We start from the raw sequence: 18,388 nt of genomic DNA on the forward strand, positions 1-18,388 counted from the left end.
TGAAATAAACTAATATGGGTCATCATCACATCTACTTGTGCTTATTGGTTGGGAAACCTGGAAGTCCATGAGCTCCTTGCACACACTGTTGGAGTTTAGGGTGGAGGAGTCAGGGAAGTGGGGTTGGAGAAGATGGTTTGCAGTTGAGAGAAGAAGCTGGGGTTATATTTGTATTTCTGGATGATCCTTGGATAATGATGAGTTTTAGCAGACAAGAGCAGGACCTGGATGGTGTTTTATGTGGTCCAGCCACATCTGGAAGTGGATATCTAAACCAGTTGTCTGCCATATCCTTTCAACTTTGCATCCCTTGGATTTGAGAGAGCAGAGAATGTCCATACCAGTGGGAATGACCACAGAGAGAGTGAGTAATGGTTCTATTGGGGACTAGGGCATCAGAGTTGGAGGTGAGAGTGTGATTGAACACATCAGTAGCTGCAGAAATGTTGTGATGAATGGAGGGTTAAAGGCTAGATAGTTGGGATTTTGCAAGTGTAGTTGTAAGTGGATTGGGGGATAGCTTTTTCAGAGTGGACGTGGAAGGAAGCGGATGGTTTGGAGCATTAATGTTGAAATTGTGCTGCAATATAATACATGCTTTAAGTTGGCACTTAAGCACAGCTGTTTCCATTTGGGAAAGGATTATGGAATCATTGCAAGAGTATATAAACCAGTTCACTCTGGGTGTCTGGGAGGAACTGGGAGAGTCTGTGACTTTATTTTGCTGTCTTGGAAATAAATCTGTTTTAAGGTACAGGCTAGCTTCAGACTCATTCTTCCTCAACATGCAATTATTCGAATTACCATGAAGCGTGGGAGGAGGATGTGATTGAAGAGTGATTCAAGGAAGTGATCAGTGATGCCTTATCTGTGATTGATGGAGTTAGCGAGACCGTGTGAGATGGCAAGGTCAAAGGGATGGCTGTGAATATGGGTTGTGGTGTTTAGATGGAAGAAGAGATGTAGGGAGGATAAGAGGACAGTGAACTCAGAGGAAACAGAACATGATGTGTTGAGATGTAGGTTGAAATCACTGAGGATGAGAAGTTGTTCAGTGCAGGGACTGAAGGATAAGCAGCAAGGATATCCTAGTGATAATTATTTTTTATTTACGTGGGAGGGCATTAAAGAATCATGACTTTGAATGAGAGATGAGAGGGGTGGAACAAGGTGAGTTAACAGAAGAGTAAGGGGTCAGGCCAAGGTGTGAAGTAGAAAACTTCAATTGTGATAGGCTTGACAAGACAAGTAATAGAAGATATAGGCAGGTGGGAAAGTTTCGTTAAGGGGAAAATGTGTCATCACCCCTAAGCCAGACTTCCGTTAAGGCCAAGATGTCAATGCAATCATCCACAATAAGTTTATGCATGGTAAGGGTTTTGTTCACAAGTGAACAGACATTCTGGGGGGAGATGTGTAGAAGGTTGGTGAGAGAACAGTGTATAGAGTCACCAGTAGGAGGGGTGAGTTTGATGGGAAGGAAATTGGCAAGATTGGCCCCCAAAGGGTGCGCTGGGAGAGAAGGTTGATGTGAAAGTCAGCTGGGACAATGGAATTGCTGCTCATAAGGAACCAACTCCATGTGCCTCAATGAGCCCTTTGGAGAATGCCAAGAGAGGCACAGAGGGAAGCTGTAGAGTTACTTAAGAGAGAGTCAAGCTTGGGAAAGCAGTAAGGGAGCAGGAAGGTCAAGGAGTATTGGAAGATTGGAGTAGGTAATTGGGAGGGCAGAGTACCTGAGAGTGGAGAAGTGAAAGGAGGCATGACAATAGGAGAAGGATCTTGGAGGGGTAAAGGGAAAAAAAGTTTTAAACAAAAGAGGTAAATTGGAAATAGTGATGGGTTCGGGTCTGGAGAATATGCATCATGATTCACGCACACAATCATCAAGAAAAACACATTGTGACGTGCAACAAGCAGTTTATTAGATGATAAGCATTCAAAATTATAATTTAATTTCAATTACATTGTTTAAACTTTAAATTAATTCATATTAAAAATGCATAAAAATATTTGGAAGTTCTTTTACATACCAAGGGATGTTAAACTCAGTAATAGCATGTAAAAGGGAAACGCAAATATAACTATACATAAAACGTCAGGACCATTTAGATAAGCAAACTAAATGGACACGATTAACATTTAATAACACTATTGTGCTAAAGGAAAGCTACATTTGAAGCTTCAAAAACAATGGATCAAAAGATCTTGGTCTATGCTATCCTGACCTCTGTGTGCTGAGATGAGAATCAGTGTTGAGAGAGAACAATATCCAAATATTAAACTTTTACAATCCAACAGCCAACGTGAGTTATACAAGGAGATCCCTTCAGATGTCGAGATGGAGGTTTATATGATTAAGGCCTCTTCCCGAGTTCAGTGCAATCGTGGCAAAGCAGTGATTATCAAGCTACATTGTTAGTTGGTAGAAATACTATTAAAACATCTATCTGATGGCATGATTGGTGGAAGTGACAATGGTTGTAAACACACTGATGGGGAGCAGCACCAGTGAAATACACAAACAGCATGACTATCATTGCAATGCATCTGTCCATTATACCGATCAACAGCTGGAACTCTGCATTGCCAAACACCCTAGGAAGATCTATCCAAAACTCCCCAAGTAGAAAAAAATAAACATAGAAATTAGAATAAATAATAAATTTTGTATAAGATATAAAAAGTATCCGTATTTGCAGTAAACAATACAAAAAATGGTTGGGATAACGTTTTTTCCCATTATCTTTAAGAGACATATTTGAGCCCTCTTGCACTCTGTTGCAGCCAACCCCATTACATGTCACATAATAGCACAACAAGTAAAAGTATTCCAGTGACAACTGGAGTGCAGCCTTCTTTATAACTTGTATTGAATCTACATGGATTTGCATCTGCTTCACGTGCATGCCTTACACAGAATGTCACACTGATGTGACTTAACATTAGTTGCATGTAGAGTGAGCATTACAAACCAAATTCTAGATTTAGGTTGTCTAACAGGTACTTGACTCAGCTTGAGTAAAGACTCATGCAATCAAAAAGTCAATTAATTTATCTTTTACAAGTGATGAATTAAAAAAAATACTGTCTGTCATCACCTAATCCTTTAATTCAATCGCAGATTCAATTTGACTGGGTTTTATAATTTCACCCCCTCTCCTTGATAAAATGTATGGCACAGGTTTCTTATCCTGCAAGAATAAACTGAAACCCAGTAAAATTGAAAGCAAAATAAAACTGAAGGATTACACTGTGATCCCAAAATATGACAGAATAATGTAAACACTTTAAATTAAACAACAATTCTTCCTCAAGATAATGTTGCACCTGAGGTTGAAATTTTATTCTTTACAATTCAGTAGGTCACTCTTGATGTATCCCACAAAAGTAATCCGATAATACTGGTCCATTTTCCAGAAATACTTTCCTTGCAGGAAGTAGATGTTCTCTGAAAGAGAATGAATTAGAAAGTTGATGGATCATCTCACAGGGCAAAGGATTACATTGTGTACTTATATGACTTTTCTCTGTTTACTGTTTCCAGCACCCTCAGCCCTGTCCCACCACTATACAATGATATGCTGTATCCACTGTAGTGTCATTATCAGACTCTCAGCTGTAAAAATATTTTTGATGTAAGTGATTCAGTGATCCTACATCAGAAATATGACAGCAGCTCTAGCCCCAATTCTTTGACTAGCTCTTCTTTTGGGATAATCTCAAAGAGAATAAGATCAGTGAATTTATCTAATCACCTACAGAATATAAAGCCCTGAGGTACATATGCTTCATGATGTGCTAAGTCTAAGGACAATTATTCATAACTTTGATAAGATTTGTCTCCAAATAGCTAACAAACTGCTGTACAGCATCAATAACCAGTAACCAGTGCTGGGTGATATCAGTGAGTGGTATTATATGCTTCAAATGAATAGTAGGGAATAGTCTTCATTTGATTGCCTGTTAGACCTTGGAGAGACTGGAAGCAGATTTCCCACAATTGCACCAATGCTAAATGACTTCAGTTGTGAGGGGAGGCTAGAGAATGTGGGATTCTTGTCCTTTGAGCAGAGAACGTTAAGAGAAAATTTGAAAGAGATGTTCAAATTTAGGAGGGCTTTTGACAGAGTAAGTGAGGAAAACTTGTTTTGTTTGGTGGAAGGGTCAGTAACGAGATAATACAGAGATAAGATAACTGCTGAGGAGGAAAGGTTTGTGTAGCAAGTTCTGATTTGGCATGTACTGCCTGAAAGGGTGATTGAAGTAGATTCAATAATAACTTTGAAAATGAATTGGATATATACTATATATAACAGAAAAAAAGTACGAGCTGTGGGGAAAGAGCATGGAAGTGGGACTAATTGGATATATAATTTAAAGAGACAGCACAGGCCTGATGGATGGAATGGCCTCCTTCCATGCTGTAAGATTTGATGATGATGTCAATGAAAAGTATGACTAATTTTTGGTTAAGTCTTAGTTATTCCTGTAAGTCAAATTGCACATCAGAGCAAGTATCTGTTGAATGAGCTCAGGAGCTTTTGTGATTAGGCATATGCCATGTAGTATACTGGGCCGCATACACAGTTAAAATTAACATTCCCATGAATTTACAGAAACATCAAACTGCAGATCTTGGTGTTCTGAGTTGGGATTTATCCACTAATGAGGTAGCAGCAATAAGGTAACCTTCTCTAAACCACCAGCCCCATGACATCAAGGCAACACAACACAACCAATGTTTAAGAAGTACCAGTGCAACTAGAATCAAGTTACCTAAAATTCATAGGCTGGATTGCTAGAGCCTAAGGAATCTATGTGGCTCACAGACCAATTGTGGACAACAGGTTTAGTCGCTTAAAACAGGAACCTACTCAACACCTTCATGACATAGGGCGGAATTTTATGCCAATGGGATATTATGGTCCCGCCAAAGTCAATGGACTTCTGAATTTCTCGTTGCATTTTATGGCCCCGCTCCTGCCGTGACCGGGCCATAAAATTCCACCCATAGTGGTACTTACTTATTTTCTCTTAAAACAGAGAACAAGTAGAACAAAGATCAAGGAGCTATAGCAATTTCAAAGACTGCTATACCAGACACTGTACTGCCTGTGATGTCTAATTATGTTTTAGCACAAAATCACACAATAAACTGCACATCTTCCCGTTATATATCGCGTGTAACTTCTTTTACGATTAACATATTTGGCTAAACAAAAGGGTGTGGCCAATCAACACTATTTGGCATTGAAAGCTGTAACATGTCTGATAAACTTACTTTTGTGCCTGAATACAATATCAGCATCAATAGGCACATGGTGGAAAGTACGATCAATCGGGCTGATCCTATCAACTTTCTGTGTCATCATATCGAGCCTAAATGTCAGATTAAAAACACTGTTAAGTTCAGTGCAAGTGTAAATGTTCCATTTACAAGTGCCATAAATCTTTAAGTATCACTTGCAATTTTTGCTAAAAACTTCTGCAGAAATAACGTGTTATATTAATTCACTGCACCACCGAGTCTCCCCCTGCCAAAGAACGGATACTCTGTGAATACGTGGTTATACATCTCAACAGGTAAAGCTTCTCTGCAATACTGCAACTCTTGCGAGGACCCAGTATCTTACATTACTTCCCAAGCTGCATGTACCTATATACTTAAATTCATTCTGATCATGGGGGAGGTGAATATTATAGACAGAGTGGTAAGGAAATTACGTAAAAGGTAGTGACAATGTCTATATTAGTACAAGGTGTTATTTACAACAACAATAGCTTGCATTTATATAACACCTTTAATGTAAGAAAAGTTCCATTTTTGCTCATTGAGATTTACCTAAAAGGTAACAGTCCTAAAATTCTTAATTCTGATCACATTCTGCTCACCTCCAAATCTTCTGCCCACCTAAGAGCTGCACTTTCTTTTGGCCTTTCATAACTGCACCGAATATTCGTTCAACACTGGTATCAATGCCCAGTTTGCCGATGTCCTTGGGATAGCCCGACTCAAGACTCTTGCCAGAAAATACCCAGTATGATCTCCCTGTAGGAGGAGATAAAAAGGGACAGTTTAGTTTCCACTGATTGCAATGGTAAGGAACAGTTTTAACTTACTTAGCTTAGAAATGACCGTCAGCAACAAATGAATATAAAAAACTAATGTAACATTCCTCTGTTTGTTCCTTAAGTGGTGGTACCAACTCATTTAAAATAAACAGGTTAATGTCTGCATTAAAAGAATGAACAGCGAAATCCAATGGCATTAATTGTTCATTTGGTAACATTGCTGATAGCAAATTTTGGACTAATATGTTTCACTTAAGAAGTGAATTCCTCTTACATGCAATCAGGTAGATAGACAAGACTTTTGGGGTTACATTTAAGCACAGTTTCAGTTTAACATAGCTGGATGTAGCCATTTGTTCCAAGACAAATGGCGATTAAAAAAACAATTTATGGCCAGTACAAAGAGCTAACACTCTAATCTTGAAGGAAAACTATAGGTTCCACAAATGGCTGTAAAGATGTTTGGCAACCTTAAAAATTGACATTTTATTGTTACTTAATTAACTCAGAGATGGCTTTGTTTTAAAAGATTCGCTGGTCAACGATTATCAAGGGCTCTATTTTTCTGCTACATTCTATATCAAACCTATTCATACATATTTCATGAAAAACTAAGTTGATCTGTTCCCACAAAAGGATTAACTAACTATATTATAACATTAAAAAAAAGTTTCTGCCTCAGAAGAATAGTTCTTCTGTGCTTTTGATCCTTAATATGCGGCCTGTCTCATCATGTCAATTTGCTAGTAGAGTTGCCTAAATATTTGCTTGAGAATTATCCTTCATCAAAAATTCAGACAAACCTGAGAAAATGTAGACCTTCTGTGCATTTATATCTTCAAATAGAGCATCAATGTTGGAAGGAGCTTTTGGCCACAGCTTTGCAATTGGAATTTTTCCGATGATAACTTTCTTTACTGATGTAAGCTTCCAGACATTTCTAGAAAAAGTGTAAATAAATTCAGTTGGAGTGAAAGCCTCCAGATCCTGAAGTGTTCCCTCACTGGGCCTCTGTGCAGTTCTGGGTATTGCATCTTGAAAAGGACATATTGGCCTTGGAATGAGTGCAATGCTGATTCACCAGAACGTTACCAGGGTTCCAAGTGTTAAATTATGAGGTGAGGTTTCTTAAATTACATCTGTCTTCTCTGGAATAAAGAAGACTGAGGGATAATTTAATTAAGAGTTTTAAGATTTTGAAATAATTAGTAGGATAGAAAGAGTGTCTAGGACAAGAGGTCATAACCTTAAAATCAGAGCCAGCCTATTCAGAAGAGGAATTACAAAACATTTCTTCACACAAAGGGTAGTGGAAGTTTGCAACTCACCCACAAAAACAGCTGCTAGCTCAATTACCAATTTTAATTCTGAGATAATAGATTTTTGCTATCCAAGGGTATTAAGGGATATAGAACCTAAGTGGATGAATTAAGTTACAATACAGATGATACAGCCATGATCTCCTTGAAGAAAAGAACAGGCTGGAAGGGTTGAATGGCCCACTCTTGTTCCTATGGTTTTGTGGACTCTCTCTGATGTCCATGTCACTTAAAAATAAATGTTCTTTCTGCTTCCACAAACTTGAAAGCTATGGATTGAAGTTAATATTACTTACCCATTTTTGAAAAAATGAAGTGTTCCCTTTATACTTGCAACTGCATCAAAAGTATTCACATTGCAAATGTCTGCAACTGGCTTGGTTGTGGGGTAGGCTGTGGTAGGCCCAGTTGTTGAAATTGGTGCCATTGTTGTAGAGGTAGGTGCTGTTGGACCAGGTTTCTGTCCTGTGTTCAGAATAAGGTAATGTGAGCATGTCTATTACTACTGTAAATATGTAAATAACTTAGTATTTCACCAAGACACTTTGAGCCATACCATAGAGATGCTGGATTCCTGCAATGTCATCACTGGGCAATTTGAAGTTTTCTTCATATTTGTACATTGGGTACATCAGAGCACCTTTGAGAGTGGAATGATCTAGTCCCAGGGAATGACCAAACTCATGAGCTGCCACTAAAAAGAGGCTGTATCCTGCATAAGAAGACCCATAAATTAGTCAATTTTTTGAACATTACTTTAATATTTGTCCTTTCTCCCCATTCCCTCACATCGAAGTATCAACTCACATGACTAAAACTGACTATGTGGTCCATCTAGTGGGTTCCAATATAAAGAACACACGTTGGCTTCACAATTCCAAGGATGGTGCCACTGCTTGAGCACTTTATCCGAGTGGCCATATTGCGTTATGTGAGCCTTACCAGTGTGTGTTAGCAGGCCATTTGGCCTTGGGTAAGGCAATCACATCTAATACTGATCCTTTCTTGTCTATAATGCACATACACACATATTTCAGCCAAATCTACTGGATTGTGACCAGAAGCTGAACAAAGGCTCATTTTTCCTCTCCCTTGTTCAAAGATACTGAAGTCAGCTATACCATCCCCATTGTTTGAGACCAGTCAACTTGGGCATAATTGAAGTTTGAAACTGTTATATTGTCTTGTGTTGTATGCCCGAATATCACATTAGGCACTGAGGCATCAGGAAATCTTTCTTGGAATATTAAACATATCAGTTTAAATGGTCCAGGTGATAAGTTGAGAACTCCAGAATAATATACAGATCTATATATTATACATATATAATGTAAATATATATGATACATACATATATAAAGAGAGGGAGAGGGAGAAAAAATATAATGTGTATGTGAAAACTTAAATCCTTCTCCCCTTCTGCTTCTTAAAGGCCACTGGACACATAACATCATTCTCAAGAGTGGGGCAAAATACTTCTGTAAGGGCAGCTCCATTGTTGTTTGTCAAGTGTCTAATTTTAGTCAACAAAGCAATGCGCATTGGTTCTCTTTTCCCCATCTATCTCTCAAAGTGTTGCGAGGTGAGCCATGGCCCATCTTTCAATGGGATTGGAAGCAATTCTGAGGGACAGAAATAATCTACACTTGGAGAGGCGGGGATTAATCAAGGACAGTCAGCATGATTTTGTTAAGGGGAAGTCATGTCTGACCAATTTGATTGAATTTTTCAAAGAGGTGACCAGGTGTGTAGATGAGGACAATGCATTTGACATAGTCTACTTGGACTTCAGCAAGGCTTTTGATAAGGTCCTGCATGGGAAACTGATAATGATGGTAAGAGCCCATGGGATCTAAGGCAATTTGGCAAATTGGATCCAGAATTGGCTGAGTGGCAGGAAGCAGAGAGTGATGATCAAGAGGTGTTTTTGTGACTGGATGCCTGTGTCCAGTGGGGTTCAACAGGGATCGGCATTGGGTCCCTTGCTGTTTGTGGTATATATAAATGATTTAGACTTGAATGTAGGAGGGCTGATCAGTAAGTTCACGGAAGACACAAAAATTGGTGGGGTAGTAAGTAGTGAGGAGGTTAGCCTTAGATTACAGGAGGATATAGATGGGCTGGTCAGACGGGCTGATCAGTGGTAAATGGAATTTAATCTGGATAAGTGTGAGGTGATGCACTTGGGCAGGACAAACAAGGCATGAGAATACACAAGGATCAGAGGGATCTTGGTGTGCATGTCCACTGGTCCCTTAAAGTAGTGGGACAGGTAGATAAGGTGGTTAAAAAGGCATATGGGATACTTGCCTTTATTAGCTGAGGCATAGAATATAAGAGCAGGGAGGTTATGCTGGAACTGTATAAAATACCACAGCCAGAGTATTGCGTGCAGTTCTGGAATCTGCATTATGGGAAGGATGTCATTGCACTAGAGCGAGTGCGGAGGAGATTTACCAGGATGTTGCTTGGGCTGGAGAGTTTTAGTTATGAGGAGAGATTGGATAGACTGGGGTTATTTTCCCTGGAGCAGAGGAGATTGAGGGGGAACTTGATTGAGGTATATAAAATTATGAGGGGCATAGATAGGGTAGACAGGAAGGAACTTTTCCCCTTGGTGGAAGGATCAATAACTAGGGAGCATAGATTTAAGGTAAGGGGCAGGAGGTTTAGAGGGGATGTGAGGAAGAACTTTTTCACCCAAAGGGTGGGGAATCTGGAACTCACTGCCAGAAAGTGTGGTAGAGGCAGAAACCCCCATTACATTTAAGAAGTATTTGGATGTGCACTTGCAATCCATGGTATACAAGGCTATGGGCCTAGTGCTGGAAAATGGGATTAGAATAGTTAGGTACTTGTTTGACCGGCACAGACTCGATGGGCTGAAGGGCCTATTTGCGTGCTGTGGACCTCTATGACTCTATGACTAAGTCGGCCAAGACTTGCCTAACTTTAAGAAGGATTTCAACATGAAACTGTACAATTGGGCTTTAAGAGTTCAACTACTTGATTACTAAATTAACACATTTACTTTAATTATCACAGAACAATGATATGAAAGAAAACAAGCATTGGCAAAAAGATGAAAAAATGACCATATTTACCAGCATTGGGACAGAAACCCCACTTTTTGTCTTCATCGAAGTTGCTGGTGGTTGCACACCAGAGCTGCTTATCCACTCTGCCGTCGGTAGTGCATGCATCATATTTTTTGCCAAGGAATATGAAAGGGAATGAACACTGCTCTCCATCAGAATTTCCAGAAACCACAGCATCGGCTGCAAGAAAAAAATTATGTACCGTGAGGGAGGATTAGAGATAAGGTCAGTACCAAGTGCTGAACTCCAAATAATACTTCAAAATCCATCAAGCCAGTAGGACATAAATGTAAATAAGTGAAAAATGAATTTAAATCAGATTGCAGAAAACAAATCTCTACTCAAGGGGCCATGAATATTTGGAATAATCTACTAGGTAAGATAATGGAGTCAAAGAGTTCAGAGAATATAGATTCAGTGGGCATTATATTAGGTGAGTTGGAGTGCTGGAAGGTCAAGCTTGATGGGCCGGGTAGCATTTTCTCATATTGACCCTTTTTCCAATGTCCTTTCAAGTCAGAGATCTCATTGCAAGAAAAATAAGACAGGTATTTGGAATTAATTGAAAACCAGAGTAAACTGAAATAAGGTGAATGGCAAAAGAACATTTTTATCAAATGAGTGGTTAGGGTTTGGATTGCACTGGCTGAGTGCATGATGGAGGAACATTCATTCATGGCTTTCAAAGGCAATTGGATAAGCAGGCAATCGGGAAAAGGTGGAGGAGTATATTGGACTAGCTGAGTGCTCTTGCAGTGAGGTGATATGGACGTGACAAGCCAAATGGCCTCCATCTGTGCTTAAAACAATCTACGATTTTATAACAATCCATATGTCCATATGCACCAGTCGGTGCAGATTCAATGGGCCAAAGGGCCTCTTCTGCACTGTGTGATTCTGTGATTATGTGATTATTTGTTAATTTTCTCTCCATCTCTTGGTAGGTGCTGACCCACGCTGAGGAACCATTCCAAGGAAATCAGCACCTCACCATGCCTAAGCCAAGTGGCACTTTGTTTATAAGCCCAGACATCAACTGTCATTGGCTATTTTACCATTGCTAGCATCACAGCCTACTGTCTCACCCAGCCTCTGGAACCAACTAATTTGTTAAAGAAAATTTTCCATCACTGTTTCTTTAGCCAAATCAGGCTATATATTGCATTCTATCTGGTTTGACAAAACCCCATGTGAATAATTACCTCTACTGGGGCAAAAGCCATATTTTTTATCCACGTCAAAGTTGCTGGTCGTGGCACACCACCTGTAACCATCCTGACGTCCCTCAGTTGTGCACTTGTCATAACTCTCGCCGTCGAATACAAAGGGGAGCACACAAGGCAAACCTCCGCTGTTGCCGCCAATGGTGTATAACACTGAACAAAAGTGAAGAGAAAACAGAAACTTTAAAAAAATGCAATGAATAAACTGAATTTATGGCACTATGATACAAGGAGAATGGTATTTGGAAGCTGATTAAATGATACTGCGAGTCTTGAATTGGTCCAGGAGCTCAAGATTTAATTTTACCTTCAGTTTTCTTCTGAAGGCCATTTCACTGGTATCTATTGACCTCTGATGCCTCCATCCACATACATGGACTGTACAGCAAGGTCACAGAGCAGTGACTTGGAATGGTTCCTTAATTAACTTTATCCCAACCAATACTCCTGATGCCAGTTCAAACTGCCTCACAACAGATGAACTTGTCAGCAGTTGGAATGGAAATCCGAATTAAAAATTGAGGCGGGAAACCAATGGCAACGCTGCAAACATTAGCAAGGAGCATGTCATATCAAAAATAAAAGGACAACGATTTACATTCATGTGGGCAGAATCCATATTTCTTGTCTTTATTGTAGTCTGCGGTCGTGGCACACCAGATATGCCCATCTTCTCTCCCATCTGCGGTACAAGCCTTGTATGTCTTTCCGTCAAATGTAAAGGGAAAATGGCAGAAAGCTCCATCAGCATTGCCGTAACGAGTTTTAACTGCTGCCGGGAGAAAGTGTAAAACATTAGGACGAAAAGTGGAGACCAAACGCTATAGAAACACATTTCTCAAGAAAAAAAACTATAGAAATGATCCCTAAGAGTCTCCCCTCCCAAAAGTTACATTTCGGTAAGTGATCATTCCTGATAGCTGCAGTGTGAAGAGACAGGACAGGCAGTCTATTGATTGGTAATTTACATAAATCAGCGGAAAAGTATTTGCAGATTCATCGCATTCAATGTTTGTTACCTGCTCCTTTCCCCAAGGTCCAGAATTCATCGTCGTCAAAATGTGCATCGCCGTGCAGGCTGCCATAGACGTTTTCGCCTGGTGGGTAGGCATGTGCCAAGAGACCATCCTTCCCATCAAATGGATATGGGTCTCCATGCCCTTGAGCCAAAAAGAATTGAAACATATTAACAATGTAAATGTGAGCAGAGATCTAGAAATCCCTAAGTCCCTAAAACAAGCTCAGTGACAGATGGAAAATAATCACCCTTGTATCTATATCTTAGGTTGACCCAGCAACGTTTGAGTTAGTATTCAAATAACCAGCCAATACATTTCAGCTGTTCTGCCAAGATTCTTTAGCTTGTCTCATGCGAAATGAACCTTTCTCTGCTGGACTGAGGAAGAAAACTTAAGCAATTTAGTCCCTTTGCCTACATTGACACAATACTATTAGAGGTGTGGTAGCATAGTGGTTATGTCACTGGACTTGTAATGAAGCAGTCTGGACTAATAATCTAGAGGCATGAGTGTAAATCCCACTATGGCAGCTGGGGAATTTAAATTCAATTAAACAAAACCAGAATTTAAAAGCTACTGTCAGTAAAGGTGAATGTGGCTGCTTTAAACACCTATCTGGTTCATTAACTTACTTCAGAGGGGAAAATGTTGTCTTTACCCAGTCTGGGCTAAATGTGACTCCCGACCCACAGCCATGTGGTTGACTCTTCACTGCCCCCTGAAATCGCTAAGCGAGCCCACTCCGTTAGATTGAAGGATGGGCAATAAATGCTAACCTTGTCAGCGATGCCCATATCCCACGAATGAATTAAAAAAATCAGATTGGGGAGACGTAGAGAAGGAGGGTAGAACACCCGAATATTAATTAAGAAGGGAACTCTTCAGATGATATTGTGTCTGTTTACTCACATTGTTTTCCAAACTGAATCATGATGTCTGCTTCCCCGCTGTAGATTCTAGTGAATGTTAATGGCGTGACATCACTCCACAATTTAAGTGCGCGAGCAAATGCATCATCAACAACAAGTGGGTCCAAGTCAGGAGTGTAGCTCATAACTCTGGGGAAAAATACGATTCAAAGGAATAGTATTCAAAGCTAGCAACAAAACATCACAACTATACTCCAGATCTCAAGCTACTTAGGAGGAAAACCATGGAAGATTAATTAAATTATGCTTATTTGGTTCCAGTAAACCACGGAAGCACTGCAAGGCCCGTCTTGTACTTTTACCTTACAGTGACATCCAGGGTGGTATGGTCTGAAGTAATGTTATGCTGTACAATATAAATGAGAAAAACCCGCCATAGCACTGTAACTGTACATCTCCAGCTGAATAAATGTGGTATCCCATACAGAATGGGAAAGTAGCAATGCCAACATTTGTGACAGTGCCCACTGGACATTACAGGCGCATCACTTTGAATGGTCACAGCAGCAATGCCATCCTAGCTGGTACAGCCCTGGAGGAGCTGTTGTGGCGCACCATAACAGTAGGTTTGAAAGCAGCACCATCTTACATGCTGCAGCCTTGCTGAAATACCGATCTTCACTTAAATTCTACCCAACCATTTTATTGCCAGTTGCACAATTTATTTCCCCTCCCGACAATTATGGTTGCCCACAGGCTCAAGAGTAACTTATACTATGAAACTAACTTAACACACGCACATTTCATTGAAACCACGGGAATTTTACAGTTTCAGTTCAATGACATCTTTGGACAATTAGTTAAAATAGAACATCCTCATTTCTGATGTCCAATTCCTTGAATTTAAGCGCCGTCATTATTATGTGCTCACCTGTAAGTCAAATTGTTACGCTTCCATTTTTCATCATCAAATGTCTTGTAGTTAAGTACATCAGGAACACCGCACCGAGGCTGTCTCATGGCACTGAACGTGGTCTTATCCAGTTCTCCTGTTTCAGGCAGCCCCAGGGTTTTCTGCATCTTTGTGATGGCTGATTTTAGGCTAACCATTGCAATGTTTGAGCGTTTTAAATTTAGGTACCCAAACCTCTGCAAGTAGTTCTGTGAAAAAAATAAGACCAAAAAAAGGTTACGCATCCATTGTCAGCTTAGATATCAGCCAGGCTGGTGCACAAGGATTAATACTGAATGGTGTTTACTTTATTGAACATCAAACACTGGAGTCACGCAAAAACAAAAGTACCTGGAAAAACTCAGCAGGTCTGACAGCATCTGAGGAGAGGAATACAGTTAACGTTTCGAGTCCGAATGACACTTCATCAGAACTACAGTAGTAGTAGAACTACAGTAGTTCTGATGAAGGGTCATTCGGACTCGAAACGTTAACTGTATTCCTCTCCTCAGATGCTGTCAGACCTGCTGAGTTTTTCCAGGTACTTTTGTTTTTGTTTTAGATTTCCAGCATCCGCAGTATTTTGCTTTTATACTGGAGTCACGTCTTCTTTTATTCACCTCTTCAGGAGCTTCCCCTCCTGAAGGGAACAGCTCGGACTGGCACGCAGTCACAAACATGCTCACATGCAAGCACACAATGCACATATATAAACTTTCTCGCAGCAGTTACTAGATAGTGACCAAGAATGGGAATATTTATTGATTTTTCACCTCTCTCGTTTGAAGTAACGGTGCAAACCATAGTACCTCCTATTGCCAGCCCAATTTGAAACCTTCTTGATCAGTAGGTGTCAGCACAACACATGACAGTCCACGTAGCAACTCAGCCGTCAGGGGAGCTGTGAAGGAGGTCCACTTAGATTGCTTTTATTCCAAGTGAGGCCTGTCCCAGCACCACCGGGCCCTGATCCAAGCTGCTGGCTGGCCAACTCAAATCTAAGTAGGTTAGCCTCCAGGTTGCAGCTGCCTGTGCAGGACCAAAGGGGAAGAACCCAGTTGTGCTCGCACAAATCTCACAGTGTAATATAAATCATTTTAAACCTGGCTTACAGGTTATCTCCGAACAAGACTCCGGACATTCAAGGTTTTTGCTGTTTTAAGAGTCCTTGTCATGTTGTGTCCAATTAAATCTGAAGAATGTTAACAATGCAATTATAAAAAAAGGCAGCTTGATTTTCGGAATTACTGACCAAACTATCCATCTGTAACTTCGGGAAAGAATCCCGCTCGGAACCAAAGCATGCAAATGACAAATTATGTAATGAAGTCTAAATTACTGAATGGCTGGAATGAGTGACTATGATACAATCTGTTTCATAATATAATTCCTGGACCTCATTGAAGAGCCTTGTGCAATCCTCAGCTTTTCTGTTAGAAAACCACATTTGTATTTTTGGATTTTTCTAATTTAACTAATGAAGCTGATCACTACAGCCAAGTATAACTCAGCTGCCATCATCCTCCAGAACATTTTTTTCCTCTTTTTTCCTGTTCCTCTCCTCAAGGTGGAATCTCATGCGGGGAGCTTAAATAAAGACAGTTCTCCCATTGGCGTTCAGGAGTGAGCGGGAGACACAACAGTGACTCAGATCATGTCACACCTGAAACCGCACAATAGGGCCTTTTTCAACAAGAGTTGGCAGGTAGCAATCAGGAACAGGAACCTTAGCCTAAATTAAGGGTGCAAAGGCTAATTGTAGAGTCCCAACTGCTACTCAGCTGAGATCAACTAACTTAGTAGGGACAGAGATCAAATCAGAAATATTTTGGCTTGTATGGTTCAAGGCTGCTATACCACCTCTATTTTCAGATGACTTATCTCCGTGGAGCTGTCTTTAGAATTCGCATCTTTATTGCCATTCAGATTGAAATTCTGGATAAAAGGTTATGTAATCGGGTCAGATGAAGAGTAATGGGAAGAGGCTCATGTGAAGCACAAACACCGACATGGACCCATTATTAGACCGCGTGGCCTGTTGTTGTACTCTACTTTCTGCGTGATTCTATGAAATTTAAAAAATGTCCCGATGGCCAGAGGGCTGAACTAAATCACTTCATCTGAGTTCTTTAGCCTTCTTGTTAGAAAACGGACTCAACATCTCCAGACCCTAGCTGTGCACCCAATATCCCTGCTCTTATCTCCATTCAGACTGCACTGATTCCCTTGTCTCACCCATCCTTTTGGTGTGTCTGATGGAACAGGTTTTGTACAGTATACAACACTTCTTTACAACATTTAAAAAAACCACTACAGGCCATTAAACCCATCAGCTGCCTCTTTTGCCTCTCCCTGTCACTTTTCGCTGGTCAGTTATTTCGGTCAGGTTTACTGATGAGCACTTCCACTTGACTGTGGACTTCTGATGAAGTCATTTTCTTTCCTGATCCTCTGCACATTTCCAGTTCCTCTAATTTTTTTCTTTCAAATGTCAGTTCTGGATTTTCTTTGCGAAGAAATTGCAGCCGCATTCCTAAAAGTGTTAACTAAAGGGAGAATCACACCAAAACAAAAATTGGTTTCAGCCTTACCATTGCCATTTCGGAGTCAGTCATGTTCTGTTCCCCAGGGAACGTTACAAATAGCGGAGTGATAGGTGCACTGAAGGAGCTCTGTGCCAGCAGAGCCACGCTCAAGGCAACTCGTATCAGCATCATTCTGAGAGCAACAGAAAGCACAACTGGAGTACCTGGCTCTCGAGAGGCTTCTGTATCTTTGTGCTGGGGAATGGGTTGTATATATACACACAGTGCCACTGACATCACAGGCCAATGACTCGGTTAAAATCAAAACAGAATGATTCATTACCTTCCTTGGTGAGAAAACCGGGCTCTGAGCCAAGGGAGTGAAATGTTCAAAATATTTTTGGTCAGCCTTGCTCTTGCAACATTTGAGTCAATTATTTAATTCCGCCCTCTCCCCTACCACTGACAACGACCAGGATTAAACATGAACAATCTCTCGTAGCGACCAAAAGGCGATAACCATTTGCCATTTGCATTAACGACAATGTAAAAGTTGTCGGTTACAGCGCCTCAAATGCTCCATTCACTTTGTGTGTAAGCATCAATGGTTACTAACCCCTGATATTGTACGAGTAAAGTTCATATGAAAAACTGGTGCATTTTAAAAAACATATTTATATTTAACAAAAATTACGTTTCATGTACAGTAATCCCAGCAGGTAAAATGTGATGTCCTAGTGAGGTGTTGGAATTATTTTTTTATAAATGGTGTCCTGTTCCCTGCTCCACTGATGCCCGCGATCAGGATGAGAATGGCACTGCGGAGACCAAGGCGCTTAGACATGTATAGAGCCCGAAAGCAATCTGTTCAGGGTACCTGCGCCTCCTGACCATATTCCTGTGAATCACCCCCGGACGTTTACTGTATTAACTGAAAGTTGTTGTAGGATGAACTAATTAGCAGGACCTGTACTCATTCCAGTGAGGGACTTTTCGTGTGACAGAGGTGAAAAGGAGGCTCGGATACAAAGGGAGTCTTCCTGGGAATAGTGTCTGTGTGTGCATCCACAATATGACAAAGTCAATCAGTTATTTATGATGGTCAGCCTATCTGCTTTAGCGTTCGATCCGAAACAAGAAAAAGTTTGCCAATTTTCTCATGAACATGATATCCCTTTAACTGAACTAAACACTTGTTCGGCATTCTTGGACTCGTTCTTATTTTATCAGTCACTTCAGTGCTTTAATTCGAAGGTCTTTGCCACACTGATAGACCAGGGAATGATGTGAAAAGCTGTGGTAATAGGT

The 18,388-nt window shown here is 40.4% G+C and overlaps 1 protein-coding gene across 1 annotated transcript; it reads right to left on the minus strand.

Moving 5' to 3' along the window:
- Nucleotides 1-1,900: 1,900 nt before the first annotated feature.
- Nucleotides 1,901-17,326, minus strand: mmp9 (matrix metallopeptidase 9). The gene is made up of 13 exons (XM_078555408.1): nt 17,147-17,326; nt 14,535-14,764; nt 13,644-13,792; nt 12,735-12,875; nt 12,314-12,487; nt 11,695-11,868; nt 10,499-10,672; nt 7,951-8,106; nt 7,691-7,859; nt 6,879-7,015; nt 5,896-6,052; nt 5,285-5,382; nt 1,901-3,451 (listed from the first exon to the last, which is right to left on the minus strand). The coding sequence occupies exons 1-13, from the start codon at nt 17,270-17,272 to the stop codon at nt 3,345-3,347; spliced, it is 1,992 nt and encodes a 663-aa protein (XP_078411534.1). The 5' UTR covers nt 17,273-17,326; the 3' UTR covers nt 1,901-3,344.
- Nucleotides 17,327-18,388: the final 1,062 nt, after the last annotated feature.

Source organism: Cetorhinus maximus, chromosome 13, assembly GCF_964194155.1.
Source record: "Cetorhinus maximus chromosome 13, sCetMax3.hap1.1, whole genome shotgun sequence".
NCBI lineage: Eukaryota > Metazoa > Chordata > Chondrichthyes > Lamniformes > Cetorhinidae > Cetorhinus > Cetorhinus maximus.